The following is a 15319-nucleotide window of genomic DNA, read 5'->3' on the forward strand; positions in this document are numbered from 1 at the left end:
CCGACTCCGACACCCGTCGCGATGGATGCCCCCGGGTCGTCCGTCGAACCCCGCTCGCCGGAACCGATCGTCGATACCTAAATAAACGGGCCGAGCGACGCGATGACAGCCCCGCGCGCTCCGCGCCCCTAGTCTATGAGCAGCCCAGCGGCCCCGGTCACCGGTAAAAGTTCTCCCACTGGTTATCCAGTCATCACGGAATGTCGTTATCACGGAAGCGGAAGATATTTTCGCGAGAGAGGCGCCTTGGACGGGAAGTTGACACAGTTCGACTCCAACGGTGGGTTGCCCGGTGTGATCACTCAGCCTAGTAGCTCAGCTAGTGCCCTCAGTCCCAGTCCGAGGACTCGTCTCCGTACCCCTCCACGTCGCCGACGCCAAGCCCCGAGGACCACGCGCGCCCGAGCTCCCTCGCCTCCCTCCGTCCAGCCTTGACCTTCTTGCGCTCCACCTCCTTGGCGGTGAGACCTTTCGCCGCCTTGCGACCGCTGCCGCCGCCCTTGGCCCAGCTGCTGCTCCTGTGCTCGATGCCCCCGGTCGACCTCGGCGTCTTGCGACCTTGCGACCTCGAACCCGACCGACGCCCCGCCGCCCCGCCGCCGTGCGTGTGCCCGACGTGCGCGTGACCGATTGCCTCCCCCGGCGCGTGGGAGTGCCCCCCGTGGCTGTGGCTGTGGGAGTGCCCCCCGTGCGAGTGCGAGTGCGAGTGCGAGTGCCCGGCGGCGGCGGCCCTTGCCGAGCGTTTCCGCCCGATGTCCGCCGCCCTGGCGAAGCCGGTCTCGTCGGCGCTCGGCTCGCATCCTCGTCCTCCGCCTGCCCCTCGCGCCCCCGCGCCGGTGGCGGCCACGTCGAGCCGCGCCAGCGCCCAGTCCCTGGCGGCGCCCATCGCCGCCGCGAGTTTCCCCGACTCCGCCTTTGCCAGCGCCCGCTTGAACTCTTTGCGCGTGGAGAGCGGGAAGAGTGCGCCGTCGGCGGCGACGGTGGACCCGGGGGGCGCGACGACGTAATCGGCGCCCGTGAACACGTCGACGAGCACGTCGGTTCGTCGGCTAGTCTCGTCGTAACTGTCATCGGAACGGTCATCGGAACGTGAACCGGCATGCTCGGCGGCCGCGGCGGCCGCCTTCGCAACCTCGCGCGCCCGCACCTCGAGGACACCGGTCAGCATGCGCGCTCGAGCCGCGTCGACGTCGGGGACGATCCTCGCCGGGTAGGTGTCGCCGATGGTAACCCCCGCGTTCGCCAGCGTCTTGGCGGACGCTTCCCACGGCCTGTGGCGCAGGTGACCGGGGGGTAAACCCGCGAGCTCCGGGACGTACTGAGCGATGGTCTCGCCGTTAGGGTCGTGGGTCCTGGCGCTGCCGTCTGGAGCCAAGCCGCCGGCGAAGACGTCCCACTGGTCGAGGCCGCTCTTGCCGGCGTTTTGCCACATCATCGAGTTGATGGCGAGGTCGGCGTCGACGAGGTAATCGTGGAACCAACGCGCGCCGTGGGACCAGTGTATGTGCAGGTAGTCCACCAGGAACGTCGCGGCGAGCATGCGCTCGGTCTGGTGCATCCAGCCCGTGCGAATTAAACGCCGCATCCCCGCGTCGACCACGGGGAAACCCGTCTCCCCTTTTTGCCACCGACGCAAATCCTCCGCCGCCGCCGGGTCACGTTCCGGCCACCTCCAATCCCCCCGCGACTCGTAATGCGACCGCCACGACGTGACCGCGAGCTGAGGGAAGACCCCGAGCTGCCAGTACGCGAACTCGCGCCTGTACAGCCTGTGCCAGAACGTGCGGCTGAGCCTGCGCCCCTCGACGCCGTCCACAGCTGTGCCGAAACGCGCGTCGCGCAGCTCCGAATACACCCGACGCGGGCTGAGCTGACCGAACCGAAGGTACGGCGAAAGCAAAGAGGTGGACGATTTGTGGGTGAGATCGCACCTGCCGTGCGTGGCCTCGTACCCGGCCAGACCCATCCGCTTGAACTGCGCCCACGCCTCGGACGCGCCCGACTCGGACATGTCCCACTCGGCTCTCAAGCCGGCGGACCAGTCGCGAGCCGCGTCGGATGGCGGAATCAGACCCAGCGACGCCAGGGTGGACACCCCACCAGCGCCGCCCGAACCATCATGGGCTATGGGCGCGGTGGGCGGCGCGGGGGATGGGGCACCGGGCTCGCCCCCGAACTTTTCCGCGGCGTGCACGAAGGGCATGAGCGTCCCGAAGAAGTACCGCTCCCGTTCCATGTCGATGCGAATCTTATCGCGATCGAAGAGTAGGTGACCGGGCAGCGTGATCAGCTCGATCCCGCCCTCCGCCAGCGCGCGTCTCGTGCGTGCGTCGCCCTCCACGTGCGCCGGCTCGTACCTCGCACTCGCGAACACCGCGGTGGCGTTGACGTCGGCGGCGGCCGCCGCGACGGCGGAGGCGTGTTCGCCCGCGGCGAAGCGAATGCCGCCGCCGCCGTACCTGCGCCGTATATCCCGATCCAGGGCGTCCAACGAATGGTGCAGCCACACCCTCGACGCCTCTCCCGGGGCCCAGGAGGCGCCCTCATCGTTCCCCTCCTCGTCCGGGGACCAGACGAAGAGGCACAGCACCTCGCCGCCCCTCCTGTTCGCGGCGCGAACCGCGGCGCGAAACGCCTGGTTGTCGTCCAGCCTCAGATCCTGACGAAACCACACCACCGCGCCTCGGGGCGCGGACGCCTCGGGCGGGGATCTCGGTGCGTCCGCTGCCTCGAGAACGATCGTCCTCGCGCCTGCGGCGGCGGCATCGTCGGCGTCGTGGTCCGCGGCGGCGGCGGCGGCGCTCGCGAAACGACGACGCGAATGGGGCCGGAGCGACCACGTCCTCGCCCGATGGCCCAAATCTCGGGCGCACGCACGTGAGGGTGCCGATGGGGGAGCGCGGGCCATCAGCGCCGCGTGCAGCCTCGCGCACGCCATCGCGAGATCCCTGCGAGATGTTTCGAACGCGTCTCCCGGCTCACGCCCCGCCAACCCCGCGCGGGGGACTGTGGACGTTCTCGCGAGCGTCACCCAAAAAGTTCCCGAAGGTGACGTGTCGCCGTTTCGGAACTCGCCCGAGCGCGTGAAAAGTTCGGCAGTCACTTTCCCCGTCACGCGCCCGCCCACCCGGAGCGCGGCGCGGAGCGAAGATCATGTCGCTCACGACGCCATCCGCGACGCCGTGGGCGCGCACGACACCGCACACGCGCCATCGACGCGTCGAACCCGCGCACGTCGCTCGCGCCGAAGCCTCTCTCGACTCGCAATCGTCGTCGGCGTCGCGCGGGGGGGGCGGGAAGGATGCGCCACCGCCGCCGCGCGCGGCGCCCGTGAGGGGAAGGCGCAGGCTCACGTCTCGGGGATATCCCGCCTCGAGCCGGCGCGAGCGCGAGGAACATTCAGCCGGACGCGGCGGCGACGATCGCGAGACCGTCCGGCCGGACGAGGCGCGCGCCGCACCGACCCAGCCCGCCGCTCCGTCCCCCGACGGACTCGACCTCGCGATGGCGATGGACGGCGCCGACTTTTTCCCCGCGCGGCGACCCCGACCCGCGCGTCCATCCCCGTCGTTCACGGTTCGAACGTCCTCCGGTCGCCCGAGCACGCGGGAGGAGGAGCGACGTGCCGCCACAGCACCGCGAGCGACGCCGACCACGGCACGCGAGAGGGACGGGCGACCGAAAAGAACGAGCGCCGATTGGGACACAGCTGGCGACGCCGACGCGCGATTCGACGAGCTCCTCTCCCGGGCGGGCGTCGGCCCCACCGACCCGACCGCTCGTGAACGATCGTTTGCTGGAAAAACCTCTGGAAAACTTCCGGAAACTCTGGACGCCCTCGTCGTCGTGGAGGGGATCAACGACGCGACCGCGGTGCAAAGAGCGTTTAGACCGCGTCGCGGGTGTCGCGTCCTCAAGGGTGCCTACGACGCCGCCGCGGGTCACTACGACGTCCCCGACGCCGTCGTCGCCGATATCGCGCGGATAAGTGCGTCCGGAACGCGCGTCGTCGTGCTGACCGACTCGGACGTCGCCGGACGGCAGATGCGGGGGAAGATTGTCAGAGAGGCGCCGGGCGCGTATCACGCGTTTCTCGGGACGCACCTGAGCTCCGCGAAGGAGGACACGGCGACGCACAGGGCCGGGAACGTCGGGGTGGAGCACGCGTCGGTGGAGAACCTGAGGAACGCGGTCGCCGGCGCCAGGAGAGCGGCGTGCGCGGGGGGAAGCGCCGGGGTATCGCGCCGCGAATTTAGCCGAGAAGATTTGGAACGGTGGGGTCTGTGCGGGCCGAACTCCGGGGCGCCGGATCCCCGGTGGAGCGCGTTCGGCGGGGTCGGGGAGCGCCGAAGGCTGGTTGGGGAGTACCTGGGCGTCGGGGAGTGCGACGCGAAGCAGCTGGTGCGGCAGTTGAACCTCTTCTTCACCCGCGCCGAGGCTGAGGCGGCGCTGTCGATGTTACCCGGCGAGGGCGAGTCGGTGCCGCGGAAGATGACCGACGGCCGCGCGGACCGGATGGCCAAGCTGAACGAGGACGACGAGGAGGAGTTCGACTTGTACGCGTATTACCCGCCGGGGGTGGCGCCGCCGGGGTTCGAGTAGGTGGGTAGGTTCCGACGCGACGGCGCGGTGAATGATGAGATGAAATACACGAGAAAAATGCGAGCCGCTCCCCAAAAAGCCCGGGGAGACGATCCTCTGATCCTCTCAACAGCCCTAGGTGATCGGGCGGTCGCGCCGGGCCTAGTAGCCGGTGAGGGAGCCGCCGCGGCCGATGATCTCCCCGACGCAGAACCAGGCGTAAACCTCGCCCGCGAAGAGCGCCGCGGTTCCAACCTGGGACGAGGGAAGGGAGGGTGCGAGGTCAGACGTCGCGCGGGAACATCGGAGGGTGGATGCGCCCTGTTGTTGGGGCTCCGGTCGAGGCAAAAAAAAAGGGGTTGGGCGCCGATCGGGGTGGGGTTCGGGTCGGGTCGGTCCGCACCTCGGCCATGGGGAGGTCCATGCGTCCCGCCCACTTCTGCTTGACGATGTTCACCTCCGCCCGAGCGCCCTCGACCATGCCCGGGAGCTTCGCGAGGTTCGAGAACACGAGCTGCCTGCCCAGCTTGTCCACCGCGGCGGGATCCTTCACCACGTACTCGGCGTTCCTCGCCATGGTGGCGTTGTAGTAGTCCACGGCGGGGGGCACGACCCGCTTGGAGAACGTCTCCGCCGCCTGCTTGGCCACCCCCGTCGCGCGGGCGACGTACTGAGACATGTTCGCGTGGACCGGAGTGGATCGGACGCGCGTCTGGCTGTGCGGTTCCGTCCCGCGACGTTGCCCAAACGGGAGGGGTTCACAGCTGTTCAGAATCTTGACTCGCGCGATGCGTCACGTCGGGTCGACGAGCTGAGCCGTGTCAGCAGCCGAGTTGACAACACGCACATCGCAGCGTCGCCGAGGCACGCGCACCACACCACCCCAACCCGCGGTTTCAACCCCACCCCCACGGTTCCAAGATGGTTAAGATGATCGAGTCCGCCGAGGAGTTCGCCACCCTCAAGAAGGGCGACAAGCCGGTGCGCAGTTCGCGCCCCCGACGCCGCTTCGCCCCGTTTTTTTGTCCCCCAGCCTCGCCGCGGCGAAAACCTGATCGGCAGCTCCCGGGACGCGGCTGCGGGACGCGTCGCGGCCCGATCGTACCCGAGCTCGGTCGCCGTGACGAGTCACTCGAGCCGGATCGAGCGCCACGCCGCGGGGAACACCCCCCGGATCGCCGAACCCCGCAGATCTCCCAACACCGACCGCCACCATTATTTAAAAGCACGACGCGCGCGCTGCTCGTTTTTTCCTCTTCCCTCATGATCGACAAAGCCGAGCACACACATTGTGACCACCCCCACCCCCCTAAATAAACCCAAATACGCGCAGGTCCTCGTCGACTTCACCGCGTCCTGGTGCGGCCCGTGCAAGAAGATCGGCCCCTTCTTCGAGGAACTCGCCGCCAAGTACCCCGACGTGGTCTTTGTCAAGATCGACGTGGACGACCTCGACGACGTCGCGGCGGAGTGCGGCATCTCCGCCATGCCCACCTTCCAGCTGTACTCCAACGGCGTCAAGGTGCAGGAGATGACCGGCGCCGACAACGATAAGCTCGCCGCCATGGCCGCCGCCGCCAACGACATGTAAGCGGCAGGCGAGAGAGGAGAGAGTCGCCGTATTAGCTCGCAACTCGGGGTGAAAAACTTTGCCAAAACTTTGCCAAAACTTTGTCGCCAAGCAAGCCACAATCGAACGCGCCCGGGCTCGGGCGTCGCGGTCGTCCCGGTCGTCGAGGGGATGTTCTCGGCGTGCCTGCCGCGCCGCGAGCCCCTGACCGCGGATAACTTTCCTTCCGGCCCGTCCGCGCCCGAGTCGTCGCGTCCCGCGGGGGCGTTCGACGCGCCCCACGCGTGCGACGCGTCGAGCTCCTCGCTCGACGATGACGGTCCGCACGATCGCGTGTGCGTGATCGTCAATGTCAGGGCGCCGGGAGCCAAGACCGCGGTGAAGCGCCTGAAGAGGCTGCACGGCGTCGAGGTGCTCGTCATGGACAGCAAGAGCCAGGAGCGGCTGCTACGCCGGCTGGAGGAGTTGCTGGTCGGGTCCGACGGGAACGACGCCCGCGATAAAGATGATGGGCACGGGCGCGGAGGCCGAATCAGGTTCCTGGCCGGCGGCGGCGACGGTACCATCGCCGCCGCCGCCTCCCTCATCGCCCTCGCGTGCGAACGCGCGGGCATCGCCCCGGAACTCCGCGCCCCGGTCGCGCCCCTGCCCCTCGGCACCGGCAACGAGCTCAGCAGAATCTGCGGATGGGGAGCTTTGTACGCGGGCGCACCGCTCGAGAGAATCGTCCGAGACGTATCGCGCGCGTACCTCGCGAAGCTGGACATGTGGACCGCGACGATCGCCCCGAACGAAACAGAGCCGTTCGGCGGCGGCTTCGACGACGTGCACGACGGGCGAAGAAACGAGTCACTCTCGACGCAAAGGACGCGAGAGCGAAAGTTTTGCTGCTTCTTCAGCGTCGGTTTCGACGCGCACATCTCGCACCGATTCACGCGTCGACGGGAACGGGACCCGAAGTCGTGCGCCACCGCGTGGCAGAACAAGGCGTGGTACGCCTACTACGGCGCCGCGGAGTTTGTCGCCGGGGGCGGACGCCTCCTCGGCGAGGACGGCAAACCGTCGGTGGAGCTATGGGTGGATGGTCGGCGAATCCACGTGGGGCGGGACCTGAACAGCGTGCAGGTGTTCAACATCCACAGCAGCGCGGACGGGGTGGATTTCTGGGGCACGAACAGGGCGAGCGTCAAGGGGGAGCTTCCCGACGACGCGTTCGCGCCGCCGTGCGTCGGGGACGGGATGCTCGAGGTGGTTGGCACCCGCGGCGTGTCCGACCTGGTCGCCGCCAGGGGCGGCTTCGCGCACTCGAGGCGGCTGGCGCAGGGACGAGTCGTGGAGTTGCGGACGAGCGCGGCGGTGGCGGCGCAGATGGACGGGGAGACGTGGGTGCTGCCGCCGAGCTCGGTGGTGATAACGCACGCGGGGAGTATACCGCTGTGCGTGGGACCCGGGGCGACCAGGAACCTGCGGCCCGGGCTGGAGACGTCGGGCGGCGGAGGAGGGGGGTGCCTGATGAGACTGTGAAACGCCTTTGATTGTCCTTGATTGATGATTTCGCCTGTGAGATGCCTCCCCTCCATCCAGCCATCGCGGTTTCGCCTCGCCCGATGCGTGAAAAGCCGGCCGGAGATCTCGGGGCGCACAACGACGCGGCGCGACCTCGTTCCGGGTCGGGTACCGCGGGTTCGGCGCGCCTCTGGAGACGACAACGCGCTCGCTGCGACGAGCCAGTCCGCGAGACCGGGGGGCTCGAACGAGGGCCCGTGCGTGAGGAGCGCGACCCTCGAGGTCGAGGCAATTATTCGTAAACGGGGAGGGAGCGAGGAGGAATCGGGGCCGCATGATCCACTTCGCGCTCCTGTTCAGCCGGCAGGGCAAGGTCCGTCTGAGCAAGTACTACAAGCCGTACTCGCAGAAGGAGCGCGCGAAGATGGTGAAGGAGGTGACGACGCAGATCCTCGCGCGGCCGTCGAAGCTCTGCAACGTGGTGGAGCATCGTAACCTGAAGCTCGTGTACCGCCGGTACGCGTCGCTCTACTTCTGCCTCGCCGTGGACGACACCGAGAACGAGCTCATCGTCCTGGAGATCATCCAGCACTACGTCGAGATTCTCGACAAGTACTTCGGAAACGTGTGCGAGCTCGACCTCATCTTCAACTTTCACAAGGCGTACTACATCCTGGACGAGGTGCTGGTCGCCGGTGAGCTGCAGGAGACGAGCAAGAAGCTCATCGCTCGGCTGGTGGCGGACCAGGACCAGCTGGTGGAGGCGGCCAAGATTGGCGCGGTGGAGGCGGACGGGACACCGCTCCAGAATCCCTAGGACGACGACGAGGGTGTGACGTTTGTTCGATTAGCGCGCATAGCAACACGGTGAAGAAAGGGAGCTCCGTTAAATCGCTCGTGTGTTTTCTGCTCTCAACCAACTCTTCTTCTAGCTCCCGGCGGCGCGATCACTCCCAGCGAACCTCGAGGTGCTCGATCGGCTTGGGCTCGCAGCAGAAGCAAACCCACGGGTCGCGTTCGAGGATCTCGTCCAGATCCTCCTGCCCCACCATTCGTAATATGCAGTCCTGGCAAAACGCCTGCGCGCACTCGGGGTTGCCACAAAAAACAAGGTGCCCTTCCGTCGCACAGAGGCGGCAGGTATCGTGCTCCATCTTCCCGGATTCCTCGTTCCAGTTTACCTGGAAATCTTGATTGTGATAATGAATGTAGCAGGCATCGCACATCGGGACGCGCATGATGGGATGAAATTGTCGCGGAACCTTCTGGTGCTTGGAGTTGACCCACTCGCAAAGCCCAACGCCGGAGCGGCGTACGCATGCGTAGCATTGCAGGAGGTCACCCTCCGGCCAGACCTGTTTCCATTTGACATTCTCCTTCTCGAGCTTAGCCGCCAGCCTGGCTTCTCGCTCGATCTTGGCCCTGGCCTCTTCTTCTCTCCTTCTCTTCTCGGCCTCGATCTGTTCCGGGGTTTCAACTGCCTTGCGCTTCTTCAGCTTTCCGGCCACAGTGTCCACAAACCCAAGATCAGAATCATCCATAGCCGCCGTCAGGTTTGAAACCGGCGCGAGATCGACGCCAACCCCTTTTTTCTCGGCTGCCGCCCTCTCGAGCGCGATCTGCCTTCGTTTCCTCTGCGGATCCGTCGGTGGACCCGGCGTGGCCTCGCCCAATGTCAAGCCAACAATCCATGCGCCCATGAGTTCTGGTAAAGGCTTATCAGGTTTCAGCATGCCAGTCCACCACAGCCGGGTCTCCCGGGCAATTTTGGCCAACTCCTCGAGCTCGTTCTGAATTACGTTACCCTGAAGAAATTCTTTGGGGATGCTCTCATCATCGCCCCTCAAAGCTTTGCAAAAGTTCTGGATGAGGGCACCTGCTTTCAAAACTCCAACTTGCGTTCTCAGGTTTTTCAGGTCAGCCTCACAAATTGATTGTCGCATATTGTCGTGCAGGGCTTTGACCATTACTTTGTTGTATTGCGCAGTGACTTTCCTGTCGTGCTTTCGAATCATGCTCACCGTCATGCGATACAGGTCCAGGAAGTTAGTTTTCAGATCCTTTAGCATGGTGTTTTCAGGCTTGCCATCTGTTGAGGCGAAAAGGCAGAATTCTGAGCGCTTATCTGCGTCCCGCAATGCGTCCATCAAGGAGGTCAGCTTTTCAACGGTGTTTACCATCAGACCTTCATCGAAAACCCCGATTGGTTCCGGGGATGGAGACGCGCGCATCGGCGAATCTTTCTCTGGAGATGGTGATGGAGGTAGTGGCGCATGCTTTCGTGCCGGAACAACTTTTTCTCGTTGCTCCTTGAGTTTCTGCGCATTTGCCTGTGCTGCTGATTTCTCAGCCGCTGCCTTCTCAGCCGCTGCCTTCTCAGCCGCTGCCTTCTCAGCCGCTGCCTTCTCAGCCGCTGCCTTCTCAGCCGCTGCCTTCTCAGCCGCTGCCTTGGCCAGTTCATCAGCCTCTTTCTTTTTCTTCGCAGCTTCCTCCTTTTTCTGCTTGGCAGCTTCGTCTCGTTCTTTTTTCTTCCTGACAGCGGCCCTAGCAGTTTGATCAGCCTCCTTGGACTGCTTGCCTAACCTCTCAAGATACGCTTTGTCGACTACTTCGCGAAGGTCGCGTTTCTCCTGTCGAGTGGGCAGGCTTGCTTCCTTTCGCACGAAAGCGTCAAGTTGAATGAGGTTTTCCTGCTTGTTCATAGTCAAGTCAGCTGGGACTTTCTCGTCCGCTGTATAGCCCGTTTGCAATATCCCGATTGCCTCCACTTGTTGTGCAGCTCTCAGCTGTTGGAGGACACTGACGATAATAACCACCTCCTCCTTGGTGATTTCGGAGCATTCTTCCTGTGACGCTGGCTGGTTCCCCTGGGCAGGAGCGGTGACCTCCTCTTGCGGCGCCGGTGGCTCCTCCTGAGGAGTGGGATCGTCTTGCGGCGCGGGTGGCTCATCCTGAGCAGTGAGATCCAGTTGTGGCTGCGCGGAAGCTTCCGCCTGAGGAGCGGGAGCGGGCTCCGTTTCCATAGGCGCGGGAGGGGTCACCGCAGCCGCGGATGGGCTTGGGTTGAGTCCGGCGTTCTCGAGCTCCTCCGAGTCCTCCGAGTCAGAATCCAGGGTGATGGGGTTGCCAGCATCACCAGCGGCGCCGCTCTCCAAATTTTGCTCATTCGAAGTGCCCGCTGTTATCACCACCCTGAACTCGTCGCCATCCTCCTCCTCCTCCTTTATCTCGTCGTTTATCGCCTGCCACTCGCCCTTCGATAGCGTCACCTTGACCTTTCTGATCGCTGGGCTCGTCTCCTCAAGTATCTTCTTGGTGAACGGCTCAAACTCCAGCTCGTGAAGCTCCAACCGCTGCGAGCACTCGGGACACTTCCACGCCTTGCAGTAGTCGCACATGCCGTGCGGCTTGCGATCTTGGTGCAGCGGATGACACTTCCTTTCGGCTCGCTTCTTGGGGTTGGCGCACTCCGTGCGCACGGACTGTCGCGTTTTCTGCAGCGCCATCCTGATGAAGGTGGAGATGTCGAAGCACCCGACGTGCTTACAGTGCTTACCCCGGCCGGGATTCTCGATTCGCTTGGACGACTGCGGGTCGTGGAGCTTGACCGTCTCCTCGTCCGCGAACACGCCGTCGCTCCTCGACGCCTCGGCCCTCGCCCGCTGGATCATCCGGGCGCGCGCCGCGTTGGCGAGCGACTCGAGATCCGCGTGCGATCCATCCGAGCTCGCGGATCTTCGCAGGTAGTCCACCACGGCTTCCACGCCGTCGTCGGCGATCTCGTCGTGGACGTCGGGATGCGCGGGGGCGATTTTCTGCTGCGAGTCGACTTTGCAGCACCGGTGGGGCTTGTCGGATTTGGGGAGGTGCGACTCCGGGACGAACCCGTCGCCGAGCATGCCGCGCGCCTTTAAGTTTTTCCGAAGGATATCCACCATGCATCGCGGCCTGAAGCCGTTGCCGGCGATGGCCTCCTGCCTCGGGGAGGATCTTTCATGCGTGCCCAACGAGTTCCTCGGAGATGTTCCGGGCGCTATGCCGTAGGGGCGCTGCCACGGCTCGAGCGTCCGGCCGCCTTGAGCTCCTCCGCCGGTTGGGGTGCCAGAGTTTCCTCCGCGATTCCCCGAGGGCGCGCCGGGAAAGGTCGCCTGCCGGACGTGCTGAGTCGACGCCCGGTTATCGGCCATCATCACGTGGAGCGTGGACCGCGGGTCCACGTGCGACCACTCCGGGCGGGGCGGGCGCTTCTGAGCGGCAACGAGGGGACGCGAAGAGAGATCGTTCCCAGACCAAAAACCCACACCGGGGCGCGCGCGGGAAACGTGGGGTCCGAGGCGCGAAACAGCTGATTTCGCTCGGCTCGGAAGGGCCATTTTTGTGACTCACTCGCTGTGATTCTGCTAAACATAAACATTTTATGGAACATGTATAAAACACATTGTGAGAATCCGCTTTAAACTCTTATTTGGGAAAGACATTTTTTGGCGTTACGAAATTCACGGTACTTCCCCTTTAACGTAAACGACAGATTCCCCAAAGCGAGAGGGGCGCGAACGTTCACGTCGGCGGCGACGTCGATCGATCCGTATCGATTCTCGGGTGTGGGGGATCTGTACATAAGAGATATGCCGCGAGCGACGCGCGCGCGTGCGGCGAAGGGCGCCCTGCGCGAGAAGACCGACGGCGAGACAAACGTGGTCTCCCCGTCGCCCGATGCGAAAGCCGTTGGGGCGGTCAAGGCGGTCGCGGCGGCAGCGACGGACGCGGCTGAGGCTGTCGAAGAGGAGTGGTCCATGGAGAGAGAGTTCCGGGAGATTGACGAAGAATGTGAGTTCCCCATCGCCATCGCCCGATCCGTGTTACAGGGCCAACACCCGCGCGCGCGTGGCGCTTCTCGCGCGTCAACCCGCCCCCGAAAATCTCGCGCTCGGACCGCACCAACAGCTACTGACGGAAGATTCCCCCAACCCCTCCGTACCCCCTACGCGCTCTGCAGTGGATAAGCGATGCGGGGAGATCATGAAGAACGCCGAGGACTTCGTGGTGATGATCCGCAAGCAACTCAAGAAGGAGATCGTCAAGATTCCCAAGAAGGTGCGCCCCCGACGCCCAAACCCCGCGACGACAGATTCCACCGAACGTTACAATTACGCCATCCCGAGACTGATATCGGCCCGCCCCTCGCCCGGGACTCACGCGCGCCTCTCCCCACGCCCTCCCTCGCGAACAGATCCGAAGCATGTCCCTGAAGGAATTCTTCGAAAAGTACGGAGACGACCTCGGCGAGGAGATGCTCACGGACGTCAAGGTCCGCCTCGGGCTCCTCCCGCCGGATGCGGCAAGGTGCCTCGCGCCGCCGCCCGCCTCGCCCGCGAAGCCGGTTGGCGACGGCGAGACGAATCCGGCGCCGATGCCGCCCCCGCCGCCGAAAACCGCGCCCCCGCCGCCCGCCTCCACCGCGCCGAAGCCGCACGCGTCGATGCCGCCCCCGCTCCCCGTGTTCAACGCCAAGGATGCGGCGGGCGACGCGGCGGTGGCGGCGACTCCCGCGGGGAAGCGGGCCAAAACCGGCGGCCTCTCCGACGACGTCGGCGGTTCCTTCGCCGTGCCGAGCACTCCCAAGGGTGCGGGCGTCGCCGGAATTACCCGTACCAACGCCGGGGGCCCGAAGATCGCCGTCGCGCAGACCCCGGGCACGAAGCGACGGGTCAAGCGGGGGGAGATGCTCTACTCCGCAAACGGGTCGCCGCTCGGAGCTGTGGACGGGGGAGCGTCCGATGAAGAGTCCCCCGTCGTCGGCGCCGCGCCGCCGCCGTCGGCGGTGAAGAAGATCACGATGAGCGTCCGGAAGCGCGCGAGGGAGGAGGACGCGGCGCGAGGAGACGGGGGAACGGGAGGAATGGGAGGAGGAGGCGAGGGCGTCGGCGGCGGGGAGGATTTCGCCGGCTTGGTGATTCAGACGGATGACGGTTCGGAGATTGACCTCGGCGCTCTCGACGCGGATCCCGACAAGGAGGGCGCGGAGAAGGCGCTCGGGGTGCTCCAGAACCTGCAGGCGAACGTGGCGGCCATGATGGCCAAGCTGCAGGGCAAGCAGCAGCAGGAGTGATGAGACATGTTCGGGGAAACGCGTAGCGAATAACGGGTCGGGAACACGAATAGCGGGATCGAATCTGTCAATTAAGACGTCACACGGAGAGAGTCCCCTTGCTGCTCGCGACCTGCCCGGCGCGCCTCGGGTCCACCGCGATGCACTGCCTCAGGCACCGACCGAAGGCCCTCGCGGACGCCTCCGCGAGGTCCGCGTCGCTCCTCCCCTTGCTGTGCTCCACCACGTGCACCGTCATCTGGCCGTTGGCCGCGATGGACATGAACATGTGGTCGATCATCTCGGCGCTCAAGTCACCGATGAACTCGTCCCTGAACTCCAGCCCGTTGGCGAGGAACGGCCTGTTGCTCAGGTCCATCACCACCTCCACCACCGCCGCGTCCGCGTCCGCGCTGTCCTCGCCGTCGAGGACGCTCGCGTCCGCGCGTCCCATGCGGTTGCACCCGGCTTTATCGCCCAGGGATTCGTTCAGAACCTGCCCAACCGTGATGGCCACGTCCTCGGTGGTGTGGTGGTCGTCGATCCAGAGGTCCCCGGTGGCGTCGACGTTCAGCTGCACGCCGCCCTCGTTCGCGATGGACCCGAGGAGCGCGTCCAGGGTTTTGATCCCGGTGGAGACGGCGGACGCGGCGGCGGACCCGTCCAGGTCGAGCCTCACGTCGATGGTCGTCTCCTTCGTGCTCCTCGCCTTGCCCGCGGCCCTCGTGACCCCGTCCAGCCGCTCGTTCATCTCCGTCACGTCGATCCCCTCCACCTGGTCCATACACTTGCGAAGGCACCGCGCGAACGACTTGAACGTCGCCTCCACGATGTGGTGCGCGTTGTCGCCGCGCCGCTTCGTTAGCGAGACGCTCAGCCCCGAAGCCTCGACGACGGCGCGCCAGAAGGGCTCGGTGAGGCTAGTTCGGTACTTGCCGATGCGCTCGCGTCCGGCGCCGGGGCCGTAGGGCGCGAGGTCGAACGCGAGGGCGCCCTGCCCGGGGACGGTGAGGGAGATGACGCACGTCGAGTAGGCCTCGTCGAGGGGCGACGCGAATTCCGCGGTGGCCGCGTTGGACGGGACGGCGCCATCGGCGACGGCGTCGATGCCCGGGGCGAGCATCTGCGCGAGCGCGCGGCCGAGGGCGAAGCCCGCGGCGACGGCGACGGTCTCGTCGTCGTCGCCCGACGCGTCGACGCACGGAACGCACGGGACGCCGTCCTTGGAGACGACGACGGAGACGCCGAGCTGGCAGTGGGAGGTGAGCTGGTCGATCATGTGGTCCAGGAAGGGCAGGCCGGTGGCGATCTCGCCCCTCTTGCCGAGGTTAACCACCGACGCCTCGGCGAGGACGCCGCCCAACTCGGCGCGGCCGGTGCCGTCGGGCCAGGACACCGCGGGCGCCGCGACGGCGGCTCGGGGCGCGCGCGATCCTCGGGATCGGCGGTGCGCCCCGGCGCGGGAGGGCCGCCTCCCGGGGTTCGTCGCGGGGGTCCCGCGAACGGCGAACGGCGCCGCGAACGGCGCGGCGGATGATGCCATGAACGCGCTCTGCGGCGTTTGCGTCGCGACG

At 65.9% G+C, this 15319-nt stretch overlaps 9 protein-coding genes across 9 annotated transcripts; 5 read left to right on the forward strand and 4 right to left on the reverse strand.

Annotated features, from left to right (window-relative positions):
• Positions 1-328: 328 nt before the first annotated feature.
• MICPUN_59952 (predicted protein) lies at positions 329-2938 on the reverse strand (the record flags this gene model as incomplete). Its single annotated transcript, XM_002503843.1, has 1 exon — positions 329-2938. The coding sequence occupies one exon, from the start codon at positions 2936-2938 to the stop codon at positions 329-331; it is 2610 nt and encodes an 869-aa protein (XP_002503889.1).
• Positions 2939-4044: 1106 nt separating this feature from the next.
• On the forward strand, positions 4045-4602 carry MICPUN_101412 (predicted protein; the record flags this gene model as incomplete). Its single annotated transcript, XM_002503494.1, has 1 exon — positions 4045-4602. One exon carries the CDS (start codon positions 4045-4047, stop codon positions 4600-4602), a length of 558 nt encoding a protein of 185 aa, XP_002503540.1.
• Positions 4603-4607: 5 nt separating this feature from the next.
• On the reverse strand, positions 4608-5288 carry MICPUN_59954 (predicted protein). The gene is made up of 2 exons (XM_002503844.1): positions 4985-5288; positions 4608-4836 (listed from the first exon to the last, which is right to left on the reverse strand). Exons 1-2 carry the CDS (start codon positions 5258-5260, stop codon positions 4744-4746), a joined length of 369 nt encoding a protein of 122 aa, XP_002503890.1. The 5' UTR covers positions 5261-5288; the 3' UTR covers positions 4608-4743.
• A 180-nt stretch (positions 5289-5468) lies between these two features.
• On the forward strand, positions 5469-6250 carry MICPUN_59955 (predicted protein). The gene is made up of 2 exons (XM_002503495.1): positions 5469-5562; positions 5915-6250. Exons 1-2 carry the CDS (start codon positions 5503-5505, stop codon positions 6170-6172), a joined length of 318 nt encoding a protein of 105 aa, XP_002503541.1. The 5' UTR covers positions 5469-5502; the 3' UTR covers positions 6173-6250.
• A 72-nt stretch (positions 6251-6322) lies between these two features.
• Positions 6323-7675, forward strand: MICPUN_59956 (predicted protein; the record flags this gene model as incomplete). The annotated part of the gene is made up of 1 exon (XM_002503496.1): positions 6323-7675. The coding sequence occupies one exon, from the start codon at positions 6323-6325 to the stop codon at positions 7673-7675; it is 1353 nt and encodes a 450-aa protein (XP_002503542.1).
• Positions 7676-7921: 246 nt separating this feature from the next.
• MICPUN_108582 (predicted protein) lies at positions 7922-8545 on the forward strand. Its single transcript, XM_002503497.1, has one exon. The coding sequence runs from the start codon at positions 7992-7994 to the stop codon at positions 8472-8474; it is 483 nt and encodes a 160-aa protein (XP_002503543.1). The 5' UTR covers positions 7922-7991; the 3' UTR covers positions 8475-8545.
• Positions 8527-9302, reverse strand: MICPUN_108583 (predicted protein). The gene has a single exon (XM_002503845.1). It carries the CDS (start codon positions 9196-9198, stop codon positions 8605-8607), a length of 594 nt encoding a protein of 197 aa, XP_002503891.1. The 5' UTR covers positions 9199-9302; the 3' UTR covers positions 8527-8604.
• A 2980-nt stretch (positions 9303-12282) lies between these two features.
• Positions 12283-13769, forward strand: MICPUN_101415 (predicted protein; the record flags this gene model as incomplete). The annotated part of the gene is made up of 3 exons (XM_002503498.1): positions 12283-12484; positions 12654-12751; positions 12888-13769. 3 exons carry the CDS (start codon positions 12283-12285, stop codon positions 13764-13766), a joined length of 1179 nt encoding a protein of 392 aa, XP_002503544.1. The 3' UTR covers positions 13767-13769.
• A 76-nt stretch (positions 13770-13845) lies between these two features.
• On the reverse strand, positions 13846-15288 carry MICPUN_59960 (predicted protein; the record flags this gene model as incomplete). Its single annotated transcript, XM_002503846.1, has 1 exon — positions 13846-15288. The coding sequence occupies one exon, from the start codon at positions 15286-15288 to the stop codon at positions 13846-13848; it is 1443 nt and encodes a 480-aa protein (XP_002503892.1).
• Between the last annotated feature and the right edge of the window lie 31 nt (positions 15289-15319).

This window comes from Micromonas commoda, chromosome 7 (genome assembly GCF_000090985.2).
Source record: "Micromonas commoda chromosome 7, complete sequence".
Lineage (NCBI taxonomy): Eukaryota > Viridiplantae > Chlorophyta > Mamiellophyceae > Mamiellales > Mamiellaceae > Micromonas > Micromonas commoda.

Bases quoted from the DNA above. Each gene is read 5' to 3' on its own strand.
- MICPUN_59954 (XM_002503844.1), bottom strand. From the start codon at position 5,260: ATGTCTCAGTACGTCGCCCGCGCGACGGGGGTGGCCAAGCAGGCGGCG. The intron at 4,837-4,984 runs GTGCGGACCGAC...CCCTCGTCCCAG, and splicing joins TGGACCTCCCCATGGCCGAG to GTTGGAACCGCGGCGCTCTT.
- MICPUN_108582 (XM_002503497.1), top strand. From the start codon at position 7,992: ATGATCCACTTCGCGCTCCTGTTCAGCCGGCAGGGCAAGGTCCGTCTG.
- MICPUN_59955 (XM_002503495.1), top strand. From the start codon at position 5,503: ATGGTTAAGATGATCGAGTCCGCCGAGGAGTTCGCCACCCTCAAGAAG. The intron at 5,563-5,914 runs GTGCGCAGTTCG...AAATACGCGCAG, and splicing joins TCAAGAAGGGCGACAAGCCG to GTCCTCGTCGACTTCACCGC.
- MICPUN_108583 (XM_002503845.1), bottom strand. From the start codon at position 9,198: ATGGATGATTCTGATCTTGGGTTTGTGGACACTGTGGCCGGAAAGCTG.